The 15,000-nt window shown below is 39.2% G+C and overlaps 2 protein-coding genes across 3 annotated transcripts in view; both read left to right on the forward strand.

Annotated features, from left to right (window-relative positions):
- LOC138023771 (uncharacterized) overlaps positions 1 to 11,671 on the forward strand; it is an 18,217-nt gene extending 6,546 nt beyond the window's left edge. The window contains exons 4-5 of one of the 2 annotated variants that reach the window (XR_011126786.1): positions 3,868 to 3,944; positions 5,035 to 5,561. Coding sequence is in view for 1 of the 2 variants with exons in the window: in XM_068870840.1 (XP_068726941.1) it covers positions 8,533 to 8,724; positions 9,576 to 10,319 (936 nt within the window). In the remaining variant the exon portion in view is untranslated. Of the gene's footprint in view, positions 1 to 3,867; positions 3,945 to 5,034; positions 5,562 to 8,287; positions 8,725 to 9,575 lie in introns of those variants that run through there. The other variant, XM_068870840.1, reaches the window with a different exon arrangement.
- A 104-nt stretch (positions 11,672 to 11,775) lies between these two features.
- LOC138023390 (uncharacterized) overlaps positions 11,776 to 15,000 on the forward strand; it is a 15,950-nt gene continuing 12,725 nt past the window's right edge. Inside the window, exons 1-4 of the mRNA XM_068870396.1 lie at positions 11,776 to 11,790; positions 12,728 to 12,816; positions 13,511 to 13,644; positions 14,525 to 14,578. Coding sequence (XP_068726497.1) covers positions 11,776 to 11,790; positions 12,728 to 12,816; positions 13,511 to 13,644; positions 14,525 to 14,578 — 292 coding nt within the window. The remainder of the gene's footprint in view (positions 11,791 to 12,727; positions 12,817 to 13,510; positions 13,645 to 14,524; positions 14,579 to 15,000) is intronic.

Raw genomic sequence — 15,000 nt, forward strand, 5'->3', positions numbered from 1 at the left:
GTAGGGTATTTTTACTCTTTTTAAAGGATAAGAGTTTATGGGTATTATCAAGGATAAAATTACACAGTTGGAAGTGTACTTTTACTCCAATTTTAATAGAAAAAGGCCGATTAATCTAAACCATGTTAGATTGGTTTTTTGAACTCATACAGTTGTGGGCTTATAAATAGCTATTCATAAATATGATATACTGGGCCGAACAAACTGTCTTCGGGGCTTATTTTTTTGTACGTAGTTCTCATTGCAGTCTGGCTCAATTTGTTACACTCTCTAGTTTAAGTATGAATATATCAACGTTTCGAAGACATTCGAAGATGTATCTCTCGTGTCATTCTTTGAGTCGTTTTCTCCCTCTGAACTGGGCGAATGTTCCGGATCATCCGAATCATCATGAGAAATAATTTCGTTCTCTTTTCCTTCATCCGTTTCCTTAATAAGTTCGGGATAGTTGCGGGAAAAATGAGATTCAAAACTTGAAAAGAGTTTGTAAGTCTTGCTGTACCCAGGTCTACCACAAGTGACAAGAACATTTGGGTCGTGCGAATGCCGACTACGAATGTGAGCCAGTACCGGTAGTTTTTTTTAAACTCCTAAAAATCTGGTTCGTAACAAGCATAGATGTCAGCTGCACGGTGAAATTCAAAAGGTGTGTTTCCGGTTACAAAATGTCACTTCGAGCCATGTGATTGGCTGCGATATTTACGTCTTCTGACAAAAATTTCCGGTCAAAAAGGCGCCATAATTTTCCGTCAATCAAGATGCATTATTGAACAGCGATAAAGAAACTTGATGACCCTCTTTGTACTCCTTTTCATTCGGCCAGTCTTTGGAGAAGGTTTTGAATATTTGGAGGTCCTGTTTCTTGCGTTATTTTAAATTCAATGGCTGCTCATGGATGCTCAGATGTTAACTATGGACAGTAGAGGAAGTAGGCGATTGGCTTACCAGCTTAGGCGCCCCGTACAACGAATAAGCTGAATCCTTTCGTGGTGAGTAAACTGTGTTCGTTACTTCTATTGTTAAGTTTTGAAGGTCATGATGTCCTCATCGTTCTTTGGTGCGTATTGTAGTCGATCCAAGTGTTTTTGGATCGACTGCAATTCGCACCAAAGGACGATGTATTAAAATACATAAAAAACACAAGCTGTTTTCTGTTAGTGTTTTGACGTTCCTTAGATTTGAGACACAAATGGAAGGCACTGTTAGCTCGTTATGTCACCCAAATCAAGACCTTGGGTCCCGGCGACGGTCAGTTAGAATACTTCTCCCGGAAAATGATATGCCGGCGCGCAGAATAGGTGAAATCTACCTAACTTCATAAACATAATGTTGTGGTATTCGTTCGTTGGCGAGGCGACCGCAACTTCCCGCCTTAAAATTTAATATAAATATATGTTTCTTTCATGCATGGAAATTGATGAGGAATTCTTTACTTGGCCTCTTGGAAAGCGGAGTTAGACCGGTAGTGATTTGGGAGCATAACTTATTCGTAATGTTGGACCAAAATTGAAGATTGTAAGGAAAATAGATCGTTTTCATTTGACGTCATCATTTTCTAAAATCCAAACCTAAAGAGCCACGAACGTTTTTATCCTCATCAGGCATAGGAGGCGGTAAATTTGTATCCATTTGCAATTTTAAAGCTCAATAGCGTGCTTCGTTTGGAAACCAGAGCATTTTGAATTTCTGAGTTATAGCGGTGCGTGACACGAGGCGACAATCGAGTTTATTGAGAAATATATATTTATCTCATGGTTTTGAGCCTTTTTAGAATTTAAAGCATTAGGAAAAGTGCTTAGGTAAATAGCTGTCTGTTCAGTACAGATGATCACTCGCCTAGATAGCCAAAGTAAGTAACAGATGTTGACATTATTTTCCGGCCGCCATATTGGTGCACCACAGATGTGCACCAACATGGCGTTTTCATACTGGGCTCTGTAAATTTCTGCGAAACATTTCGACGAATATCTGAAGTTTGGGGAAATGCACAGGCCTAAAACTTGGAGAAGTCTTCTTCATTTATCTTCCACAAGATCACGAATTCTTGACTTCTTCCACTGGATGGTTTTCGATTTATTTTTTTATTGCATGACAGTGAAAACGATCTATAGCTCGTTTTCACTTGACGTCATCATTTTCTAAAATCCAAATCTAAAGAGCCACGAAAGTTTTTATCCTCATCAGGCATAAGAGGCGGTAAATTTGTTCCCATTTGCAATTTTAAAGCTCAATAGCGTGCTTCGTTTGGAAACCAGAGCATTTTGAATTTCTGAGTTATAGCGGTGCGTGACACGAGGCGACGATCGAGTTTATTGAGAAATATATATTTATCTCATGGTTTTGAGCCTTTTTAGAATTTAAAGCATTAGGAAAAGTGCTTAGGTAAATAGCTGTCTGTTCAGTACAGATGATCACTCGCCTAGATAGCCAAAGTAAGTAACAGATGTTGACATTATTTTCCGGCCGCCATATTGGTGCACCACAGATGTGCACCAACATGGCGTTTTCATACTGGGCTCTGTAAATTTCTGCGAAACATTTCGACGAATATCTGAAGTTTGGGGAAATGCACAGGCCTAAAACTTAGAGAAGTCTTCTTCATTTATCTTCCACAAGATCACGAATTCTTGACTTCTTCCACTGGATGGTTTTCGATTTATTTTTTTATTGCATGACAGTGAAAACGATCTATAGATCGTTTTCACGTGACGTCATCATTTTCTAAAATCCAAATCTAAAGAGCCACGAAAGTTTTTATCCTCATCAGGCATAAGAGGCGGTAAATTTGTTCCCATTTGCAATTTTAAAGCTCAATAGCGTGTTTCGTTTGGAAACCAGAGCATTTTGAATTTCTGAGTTATAGCGGTGCGTGACACGAGGCGACGATCGAGTTTATTGAGAAATATATATTTATCTCATGGTTTTGAGCCTTTTTAGAATTTAAAGCATTAGGAAAAGTGCTTAGGTAAATAGCTGTCTGTTCAGTACAGATGATCACTCGCCTAGATAGCCAAAGTAAGTAACAGATGTTGACATTATTTTCCGGCCGCCATATTGGTGCACCACAGATGTGCACCAACATGGCGTTTTCATACTGGGCTCTGTAAATTTCTGCGAAACATTTCGACGAATATCTGAAGTTTGGGGAAACGCACAGGCCTAAAACTTGGAGAAGTGTCTTCTTCATTTATCTTCTACAACATCACGAATTCTTGACTTTTTCCACTTGATGGTTTTCGATTTATTTTTTGATTGCGTGACAGTGAAAACGATCTATTGATTTCCTCGCGCGACAACAGCGCCAGGTAAGTGTAAAGGACTGGTACTACCCATGACTCACCAGGGGCGTGATATTACAAAAATGGCGGCTGTTTTTTACTGAGATATATTTGGAGGAAGACATACGTGTCACGAAGTGAAAACATTCGTGAAAGGCTAAATAGAAGAGAACTTCATGAGTAACCCATTGCTGAACCCAGACTATGAAGTGTTGGCCAACCTATAGCCCAGATAACTTTATCTCTGTTTATTATTTCATTGGTTTCATTGGTGTACTTTGCCTACTTTTGCAATAAGAATATTCTTGTTTCATTCTTAGTTCGTTTGTTCCGGTTCGGTTTCGTTTTCCAATCGGTTTTTTTCCCAGTTGGTCACCACACAGGCTAAATATAAAGTGTTGTTCAGTGGAATTGGACTGATTTTATTCAAATTGGCTCTTTGATTCAGGAAAGCAATGAATTTGAGGATGAAAAAATTAATAGAGCTGTGCAAGGTTAGATTACAATTCAGCACAAATATCCCTTGAATATTTTAGTGTAAGGTCTCCATTTGTTCTTACTGATGAAGGTACACCTATTTATTCCTCAGCAACATAGTGCGGCCAGCCAGTCAACTACAGACAACCGCTAGCTCCACTTCAGTCTGAAGCGAAAGACAGTTGACAGGTAAGAACTGTTCACTCCACATTGTTTTCCTGTCCTTATTAGGCTAGTACGGCTATGGCAACAGTTTTTCCTTTGTTTGAATTGTTTAAGTGGAGTTTACCCTTTTTTTCTGTAAGTTTAAGTCAAATCAGAACTTCCTACAGTTGTATCTCATAAATTTTATGAAGATGCCCAGGATTTGGGTTGTTTTAGGGGTAATGATGAAATGGAAGTAGTAGAATACAGTGGAGAACAAGAAAGAATTATGGAAAGCTATAACTTTCTTATGTAATCTTTATTCTTTTGGTCTTGAAGTTTTGTCTTGTGGTGTGTTTTTGTCATTATGTGGTGAGATTTGTTATTATGTGAGCGAGGTTTGATGATTGCGTGTTTTATTCCATCGTGTTGATAAAGTTTGTTTGTTATGTATTTGTTTCTATCATGTGTTGAGGTCTTCTTTTGACCTACCGTACTCTATTTACATTTCGTGTGGTGTGCTTCTTTTATGGCATTGAAAGTAAAGTAGATCTCACCATGCAGATAATTTAAATGTTATAGTGTGCTATGTAGTATAATTTCCATCTGAACTGGCGGGTGGCACACCTCATACAGTTCGATGTAACTTGTAAAGTAGATCTAACCATTCAGTTAATTTAGTTGTTATAGTGTACAATGTAGTATAATTTCCATCTGAACTGGCGGGTGGCACACCTCATACAGTTCGATGTAACTTGAAAAGTAGATCTAACCATGCAGTTAATTTAGTTGTTATAGTGTACAATGTAGTATAATTTCCATCTGAACTGGCGGGTGGCGCACCTCATACAGTTCGATGTAACTTGAAAAGTAGATCTAACCATGCAGTTAATTTAGTTGTTATAGTGTACTATGTAGTATAATTTCCATCTTAACTGGTGAGTGGCGCACCTCATACAGTTCAATGTAACTTGTAAAGTAGTTATAACCATGCAGTTAATTTAGTTGTTATAGGGTACTATGTAGTAAAATTTCCATCTAAACTGGCAGTTAACGCACCTCATACAGTTCGATGTAACTTGCACCTTTTATAATGTTAACATCTGTTCTTTTCCACTTCATTTTATATATGCAGGTTGTGCCTACTGAAAAAGAGCTACCTGGGTTGAAGCAAGATTCTCCTCCATTTATCCTCATTGCGGGCCAACTCCCGAATTATGATGACATTTATATCGTTTCAAAAGGGGAACGAATACTAAACGTGTCGGGAGGCCACCTCATTGCTATTAAATGTTTAGTTTGTTTTTATTATACTCAAGTCTGCACAAATACATACATTTTCTTGCCGAAGCACGCTCTCCAAATCTTCGATTCATACAAAATTCCTGTCAATGCGACAGAACTTGGTTCTACCTTCTGTGAACGTGTGCGACCACGATCGCAGACGATCGAAGAACTTTCTGCGATCCGCGATCGTCTGCGATCATATGCAAACCAACCTTAATGGCTCTAGGCTTAGTTATAGAAATGTGAATCTAGAGTTGTGCATTTTTTACTTAAGTAAGCGATTGTAATTTTACGCTTGCGTTTGTTACCCATCGATGTAGCGTCATGTGTAATTTTACTTACAAATTGATGATAAATAAACATAATTACACTTCATTTTATGGTTGAATTATACGTCTTTTGGTGGTAATTTCAAGTTTTTTAGATGGGGTAAAATTACACCTTCCAAAAAGGGTAGCGGGGGTGGCAAGATCACTACACCATAATTCGGGGTAATTTTACCCATACTTTCTGATATTATTACCCTTGCTAGATGTGTAATTTTACAAGTGCAAAGCTGTATAATACCCATTTTACACTATTTTGCGTGTAAATTTACCATCCTTTTGAGAGTTAAACTACACTTTAGAAGTTGGTGTAATAATACACACAAAAAAAAAGGCTTGCTGGGGTGGCAACAATTTTACACCATTTTTAAGTGTAGTCTTACACTTTAATTTTTTAGTGTGTAGGCTTTCTAATACACTAATGGATGATCTGTCACGATAATGAACTGTTAAAGTCTGCAAAAAATATTGACCGGATTGAACATGCCATTAATGCCGATCTGAAGAAAGTAGTTGAGTGGTATGAATGCAATCAAATGAATCGAAAGTCACTAAAAATATCAATCCATTACGTTTCAAAAGACAGAGAAAAATCCGACATTGATCTGTGGAGGACTGTTGTCCCTGATAGTAACGAATTGGAAATTCTTGGTGTCGGTCTTAATAATCAGATTAGCAAGACTTTTAAAATTCTTGCCCTTTTAGTCGCTACTTAAACAATTAAATTTGGTTTTATCAACGGAGTTGATAATGTAAATTGGCCACCGTACAGGGGTTCTAAAAGCCGACGTTTCGAGCGTTAGCCCTTCGTCAGAGCGAATCGAGGGATTATGGGTTACGTGTAGTTTTTATAGTAGAGTAGGAGCTACGCTATTGGTGGTAACATGGCAACGTGAAAAATAGGAATATATTAGTTAAATGAAAAGCGTTCCTTAATACCGTGAGGATTAAGGGTGCCGATTTGAAAGATGAATTTTTGTTCCAGATTCTTGCGGCTTTCCGTCGTACCTAGATGTAGGGAAAGACCGCAGATAGCCATGTGTTTTTTGGAGTGGTTAGGCAGATTAAAATGGCGAGCGACTGGCTTAGATGCATCCTTGTCATTCTTCTCAACATCGAGAAGGTGTTCGCGGAATCGGTCACGTAGTCGTCTACCTGTCTCACCAATGTATAATTTATTGCATAACGTACAGGTTATGCAATAAATGACATTTGCGGAGGTACATGTGAAACGATAGGTGATCTTAACAGAGCACTTAGGTCCCGATATCTTGCTAGTGTTAACAATGAAAAGACAAGTTTTGCATCGTGAGCACGCGCATTTGAAAGTGCCGGGTTGCTCGTTGGTTTTGAGCGCGCTTTTAACTAAAAGGTTGCCTACGTTTTTGTCGCGTTTGAATGAAATAAGTGGATGTTGCGAAAAGATTCTAGCAGTCTCAGGATCATTTTGGAGTAATTTAAAATTACTAGGAATGATGCTTTTGACTGCGTGATTATGAGGATGGAAAGTGAGGGTGAATGGAATTCTGTCATTCTTATCTTTTTGTGACGTTTGTAGTGATGACTGTCGATAAATTGTTGGGCGCGATGATGGCCCGCTTTGACCACAGAGAAAGGATAGCAACGTTTTTCGAAGAACTGGCACATCTCCTCTGATCTGCAGGAAAAATTGGAGTCATCACCACAAATGTCATTTGTTGCATAACCTGTACGTTATGCAATAAATTATACATTGGTGAGACAGGTAGACGACTACGTGACCGATTCCGCGAACACCTTCGCGATGTTGAGAAGAATGACAAGGATGCATCTAAGCCAGTCGCTCGCCATTTTAATCTGCCTAACCACTCCAAAAAACACATGGCTATCTGCGGCCTTTCCCTACATCTAGGTACGACGGAAAGCCGCAAGAATCTGGAACAAAAATTCATCTTTCTAATCGGCACCCTTAATCCTCATGGTATTAAGGAATTCTTTTTATTTAACTAATATATTCCTATTTTTCACGTTGCCATGTTACCACCAATAGCATAGCTCCTACTCTACTATAAAAACTACACGTAACCCATAATCCCTCGATTCGCTCTGACGAAGGGCTAACGCTCGAAACGTCGGCTTTTAGAGTCTCTGTACGGTGGTTAATTTACATTACCAACTCAGTTGATAAAACCAAATTTTTGTATACTACTTCCCCACCGACGCAGCATCACAGTTTCTTTAGAAACTACCCCTTCACTTAGACAATTAAGCCTGTTGTCTCCACTTAATCAAAGAATTGTTAAAATGGCCGCCACTAGCGTTTATAAAACTGTTCATGGTCATAAAGTCCCCGAACCAATCGGTGAGCAATTAATGAACGATCAATATAATTAACAATTATTCGCCAAAGGCGCGGTTAATATAGGTGGTGAATAAGGATGTTCTCATATATTCGTTTTCTATGGTCTAGAGAGGACGGTCAAAAAAGACGAGGAAACGCTAGTCAGCACCAAAAATTCTTGAATACCTTCATTGTTCATGAAACAGAAAATAGAGGTTTTGAAAATAAATTTGTTTAGACGCCCTAACATAATAGCTGTCAAATGGCCTTATTGCAGTTAAGAGCAACAAATATTCTTCAACAGAAAGTTAATTTATGGATCGCTTACTGTGAAATTCAAAATACCCAGTCTCCAAACCCTTGATTGTTTCTTCTTTTGTTGACTACCTCCTCGAAAATACACGGGATATCGATGCGTTATTAAATGCTTAATTTTTTCTCTCTCTTGTCTCTAGACTGGCCAGCGTAACAATGTTTATACATCGCAGAAAGAAAAATTTGCTCAACTAGACAGAGTTGGGCTATCCTTTGGGTATTTCTCTCCGCTCTCGCGTTGTCTGCGCTGTTGAATTTTGGTAGCGACCTCTCCGTTTCTGGAACTCTCCAGAGGTTGTTCATCAAAGCACCGCAACCAGGAGCCCATGATAGTGGTGGTCTCCTGCCACAACTAAGATTCACACACCTTCAACCACTTGTGAACATGTTCGCTAACTTGACGCATGTAAAGCCCAGTAGAAGCGATTGTATGTTTTCAACAACGGAATTCAGTGATATGAAAGAGCTCGAGACAAAACAAACCATCTTCCTTCTTATTATTGTATCTACGGCGCCTTCAAGACAAGAGAGGAGAGATGCAATAAGGCAGACATGGTGGACGAAATGTCACGGAGAGGTTAGTATTTCTTGACTGGAAAATAAGGTGGCTTAAGAATTTGTACCTCTAAAAGTTTGACCCGATAAGGTTCGTCCACCACTGCATTTTAAGTTGTACCAGTTACCAGTCAAAGCCCTGATCAACACTTCTCTCTCTTCCTTCAAGAGTTTTAACTAGTATAAAGATCTGGGCGACATAACTGTCCTGGCACGCGAAATGTACCCTTCCCGTTTAAAAAAATGTGCCTGCCTAAGCTCCCGATTCAAAACAAATAATGACCGCCCAGCGTACGTGCAGACTTGGTCAAACATTCTCAGGACACTGCGTAATTTAAGAGATTTTGAAACCAAAGTGCATTTTCCCACGCTGTAGTATGCTCTGGAATTGGATGATATATAAAAGAATTTGACCGACTGTATAACAACTGTCTGTCGAGCTTTAGACTGAGCTTTGGGAAATACTTCGAATGTGCCTTCCGATAACAAGCCAAGTTCAAGCAAGCGTGACGCAAGGTCAGTCGACGCAATTATAGCAAAATGGCACGTCGAAGGTTCAATTTCTTCTCCTTTGCATTTGTGATCATGTAATTGTGTTCAAACCAGAGGTGTACTATATTGACATGCGACAAAGGCACAAAAAGTCGGGCGCAAAAATGGAAATAGTTTGTGCGAGCAGCACACCATACAGAAGACATAGTTAAAGTATAATCATGGCAATTAAAGATGAGGAATAAATGGTAATTACTTTAAGACGATGCGTCTTAAATGCGCCCCAGAGTTTAATAAGAGGCTACGCCTTAAAAGATGGGCTATAAACGCATTATGCATAAGGCGAACTTTCGCTTTTATTGATTCCGTACTCTGTTTTAGGTGCGGTGCAAGTTTTTCACTGACGGCATTCAAATACCCAAAAAGGATAAAGCGAACCTTGCCAATGAAAAAAACATTTACAAAGACATAGAATTTCAACCAGTTGTTGGCGGCAGAACGTTTGGCCTTCGATATCTCTACCAAATGATGTGGGCTGCGGTCAAGTACAAATTCACGTATTTCCTCCGACTAGATGATGACTATTTCCTGTGCCTTGAGAGGCTCAAGTTTGAGTTACGCCACAGGCCTACCAAGATATTAAGCTGGGGCCGGTATCACTGTGGGCCAGGTCTCATTTATATGGACGAGGCTTGGACGCTATTTACTAATGACGTCATTGTGCGCTTTTTGTCTCAAGACCCTCAGCGAATCCTTTGTCATCCACACGCGGATCAGCAATTTCCTATTTGGATTAACAGCGTCTTTAATAAAAGCGACAATTTAATTCATTTTGACGACCAAAGGCTTCATCACACTAAAGGACCAGAGAAAGTGAAGATGTTTGAAAAGTTGACCAACGCGTGTGACTGCTTCATGGGCACTCATGGAAGCTCGCCAGAATTAATGCAGAGATATTGGAAGTTCAGTAACGATAACGCCAAGGAAGTCACTGCTTTAACTGGAATTTTACAAACATGTAAAAAGCCTTTTGCATTTGACGTATGTAGAATGGGTAAAGCCTTTAGATTTGATCCCAGACCGTGTATACAAAACCCACAATGGAGGCCTGGAGAAATAATGTAAACAGGGATCAATTCTTGGGCCAAGAAAGGTTCTCTTCCATACCCTTAAACAGTCAGTCTTAACTATTTCTCTAGTAGAACTTGTTTTTCATTAACGCTGTTATCACATAAATACAAATACAGTCAAATGAAATGACATCAAGATTTCTCATTTTTTAAAATGAATCTTGGAAAAACTACTACTATTAGCTTATACTCTTTTATGTATTCCAGGAACTGCGGAATATTTCTGCTGGCCTTTTAATGACATGCTCTCGCCCGTGTATAGCGTGAGTAACACTTAAGGGCTGTGGTATAAGTAGTGGTAGGAGTTCCACCCTGATTCCTGAATTAGTGTGTTGCTAATTGGCCTTTCCAGAGTGTACGTGAATACAGTGTAAACGAACCTTCGCATTTCTTTGACAAGAAAGAACTTGTTCGTTCGTTTGGAAGTATGTGCGTTGTACAAAATTTCCCTCAGATACAAAGGGTTTAATTCAGACATCAGTAAGGATTGAAAGTTCATGACAGCTTTTGTCAGAAGATTCGAATCAAAGCTTTCTCATTTTTTACAATGAATCTTGGAAAAACCACTACTATTCGCTAATACTCTGTTATGTATTCCAGAAACTGCGGAATATTTCTGCTGGTTTTGTAATGACATGACATGACATGACACACCGTGCACCTGTGGCTCAGTTAGTTGAGCAGCGGGCTATTACGCGGGAGGTCGTGAGTTCAACTCCGGCCGGACCAACACTCAGTGTCTTTAAATAGCTGAGGAGAAAGTGCGGCCTTTCTAATTACATCTGCAAATGGTTAGACTCTCTAGTCTTCTCGGATAAGGACGATAAGCTGGAGGTCCCGTCTCACAACCCTTCAATGTTCATAATCCTGTGGGACGTAAAAGAAGCCGCACACTTGTCGTAAAGAGTAGGGCATGTAGTTCCCGGTGTTGTGGTCTGTCTTCTGTCGTGTGTCATGGTTGGGAGGATAAATGCTCAGAAATATTAGCTACACCAAGCTACTCTAAAAATCCGAGGGTAAATAAAGATATATGATATGATGATATGCTCTCGCCCGTGTATAGCGTGAGTAACACCTAAGGGCTGTGGTATAAGTAGCGGTAGGAGTTCCACCCTGATTCCTGAATTAGCCTTTCCAGGGTGTACGTGAATACAGTGTAAACGAACCTTCGCATTTCATTGACAAGAAAGAACTTGTTCGTTCGTCTGGAAGTGTGTGCGCTGTACTAAATTTCGCTCAGATACAAAGGGTTTAAGTCAGACATCAGTGAGGATTGAAAGTTCATGGCAGCTTTTGTCAGAAGATTCAAATCAAACATGTCAGATAACGTTTGAGCCGTCTTGCTTTTAAAATTAAAATAAAAAAATTAGCCCGCATCCAAGAGTTGCGAAATATTTTTACCTGCCTGTTAGAGACAGGCTTTCAACCAAGTTTATCTTTAGTAAGACCTAATGTCTGTCGTAGTGGTAAAGTTTAAAGGTATCAGTGTACCCCAGATGACCGTCATTATTTGGCGCCGCTTTACAGTCGGACGTTTGACGCAATATCCCGGTAAAGTATATATTTTCTGAAAGCTTAAAAATTGTAGATTACGAACATATATTCCTTCACATAAAAAAGTCAGGTTTTCCAAATATAGCGCGCTATTTCACAAAGTGCAGCGGTTCCCTAATCAACTTCGTTTCCGGTCGGATTTGAGCGGGAGAACGCGATCAACATTGCTTTGTCTTCTTGATACCTTGCTTTAAAAAACGGTGGCGGGAAATTTTGACCACTTGTCTGGTTTGGTTTTTAGACGCAGTTAAAACTATGAGGGTTGATAAAAGATGCATTCTCTTCACTAAAATAGTCATAACTTTTGCCGAAAAGAAGACAAATCTCGAATTACTCGAAAGCAAACGAATAAAACAGTCAAGAATCAAGAAATCACACAGTCCTTCGATAAGAAATTCTTGTTTTGATCCGAAAGACTCGTTTTCGCGCCTTCTAAAACTAACACTGAGACGTGGGTTCAACTGTAATAACAGCTATTACAAATTCTAGTTTGATTGGCCACTACACCACACTGTGTAAACAGCTTAACCTGAAGTTAAGATAAATACGTTTCGTTTCTGAGCAAATGAAACAAGAGTAAGAAGTGTTTCGCTTCCTGACTGAGCAGTTCTGGGAATGATTAAATAATGGCGCATACGAGCTCGATCCACAGGTCTGCTTCTTCTATTGTAGGAGTTACCAGGAGTACCTATTGGATTCCTAGGCTTTTTTGTTGTGTTATTTTCGGGTTGGCCCATCCAGAATTACTCCTGGGAAAATCCATTTTCCGCCCCCTCAATATCACCCAACTCAGTGCCCTCTGTTTTTCTGTATCATGAACCACAGGTAACCCAGATTACGCTCACGTAGCGTCTAGTTCCCTTACTACTGGGTCTAGTTAAATGTTTATTGCTTGATCGAACTATCCCGCTTTCTATTTCTGCTTCTACTTCGAGAAAGTAAGTAAGTAAATCACATATGAGTAGACTAAGTTTCACTTTTCTTATCCGGTTAGATTCCGAATGGAGGTTGTCGTGAAGCAAAAGACGAGTAAGATAACATTGAACAATTCAGCCATTAGTATTCCGATTACGGAATGTCTCCTCGCTCTGAAGTCTCACTTATGCTAAGCAAGACAAGAGCCTCATATATTTACTTTCCCTTCACAACCTTAAACCTCGCGGGAATTAATAATCAGTTACTTTAAAGCAATAGAGGATTCAATTCAACTATTTGGATAAGAGTATTCTATCTTGGTCCGCGTCATTAATTTGCACACTTTGATCGAGTATGCGTGGCTTCTTGTTCTTCACGTTTCGTTTGTGATTAAAATGCTCTCCTAGCAACTAAATTTGTGATGTGTCTAGTCTTAAAGGATTTGCAGTTAGGAAAGGTAAACCTTTTCCTTATAGGAGTTATTTATCGAGAGACTGAGATACATTCATAACCCGTCAAATAATAAAGCTCGGCTACACACGAGTACGTTTTCCTACGGAATTGTCATTGACGGTTTTCATTTCGTGGTGTGCATGAACAAGAAGTTTGAAGAGTTTCATATCCATATGAAGGGCATAAGCTATTGCATCCAACGATAACGAGCCTTAGCCGTTTTGTCATCATTCAGATAACGTCACTATTCCTTTTATGTTTTAGTTTTGTAATTCATGCAGTTGTGAGTGACGGACGCACACAAACAATCTACCAGTATTGCTTATCCCTTAATTCATTTGTAGCGGGATCCATTATTGCTGCTAAACCAGTTTCAACGAACTATAGGACATCGCAAGGTAATTGAACATTTTCCCCTACTAGGTCTAGTTAATTAATTGTTTGTTGCTTGATCGAACTATCCTACTTTCTATTCTTCATTGAAAAAATATGTAAATAAATTAAATATGCTTAGTTCTTCCTACGTGGGGTAAGTTTCACTTTTCCTCTTACATTCATAATGGAGGCAGTCGTGAAGCAAAAGGCGCGTAAGATTGCATTGAACAATTCAGCCATTAGAATTGCGATTACGGAACGTCTCGTTGCTCTTAAGTCTCACTTAAGGCTAAGCAAGACCATTGTCAGTTCCTTCCCTTCACGTCTTTGAATCTCGCGGGACGAAACAATCAGTCTTTGCGCAGCAATCGAGCAATCACCTATTTGGATAACAGTCATTTTAACTCGATCCTTGTTGAACTTCTTCATTAACGCACAGTTTGAACGAGTATGTACGACCTGATGTTCTTGATGTATTATGCATTTGTGATTCAAATTCTTCTGCTAAAAACGTAATTTGTGATATGGGTAGGCTTGAGTGATTTGTGCTTAGGAAAGTTCAACCTTTTCCTTATAGGAGTTATTTATCGAGAGACTGAGATACTCTCATAACCCGTCAAATAATAAAGCTCGCTTACACACGAGTACGTTTTCCTACGCAATTGTCAGTGACAGTTTTCATTTCGTGCTGTGCATGAACAAGAAGTTTTCTTTGAAGAGTTTCATATCCATATGAAAGGCATAAACTATTGCATCCAACGATAACCAACCTTAGCCGTTTTCTCTTCATTCAGATAACGTCACTATTCCTTTTATGTTTTAGTTTTGTAATTCATGCAGTTGTGAGTGACGGACGCACACAAACAATCTACCAGTATTGCTTATCCCTTAATTTATTTGTAGCGGGATCCATTATTGCTGCTGAACCAGTTTTAACGAACTATAGGACATCGCAAGGTAATTGAATATTTTACCCTACTAGGTCTAGCTAATTATTTGTTTGTTGCTTGATCGAACTATCCTACTTTCCATTCTTTATTGAAAAAATATGTAAATAAATTTCATATGCTTAGTTTTTCCTACGTGGGGTAAGTTTCACTTTTCCTCTTACATTCAGAATGGAGGCAGTCGTGAAGCAAAAGGCGCATAAAATTGCATTGAACAATTCAGCCATTAGAATTGCGATTACGGAACGTCTCCTTGCTTTGAAGTCTCACTTAAGGCTAAGCAAGACCATTGTCAGTTCTTTCCCTTCACATCTTTGAATCTCGCGGGACTAAAGAATCAGTCTTTTCGCAGCAATCGAGCAATCACCTATTTGGATAGCAGTCATTTTAACTCAATCATTGTTGAACTGCTTCATTAATTTGCACAGTTTG

Source organism: Montipora capricornis, chromosome 11 (assembly GCF_036669925.1).
Source record: "Montipora capricornis isolate CH-2021 chromosome 11, ASM3666992v2, whole genome shotgun sequence".
NCBI classification, from domain to species: domain Eukaryota; kingdom Metazoa; phylum Cnidaria; class Anthozoa; order Scleractinia; family Acroporidae; genus Montipora; species Montipora capricornis.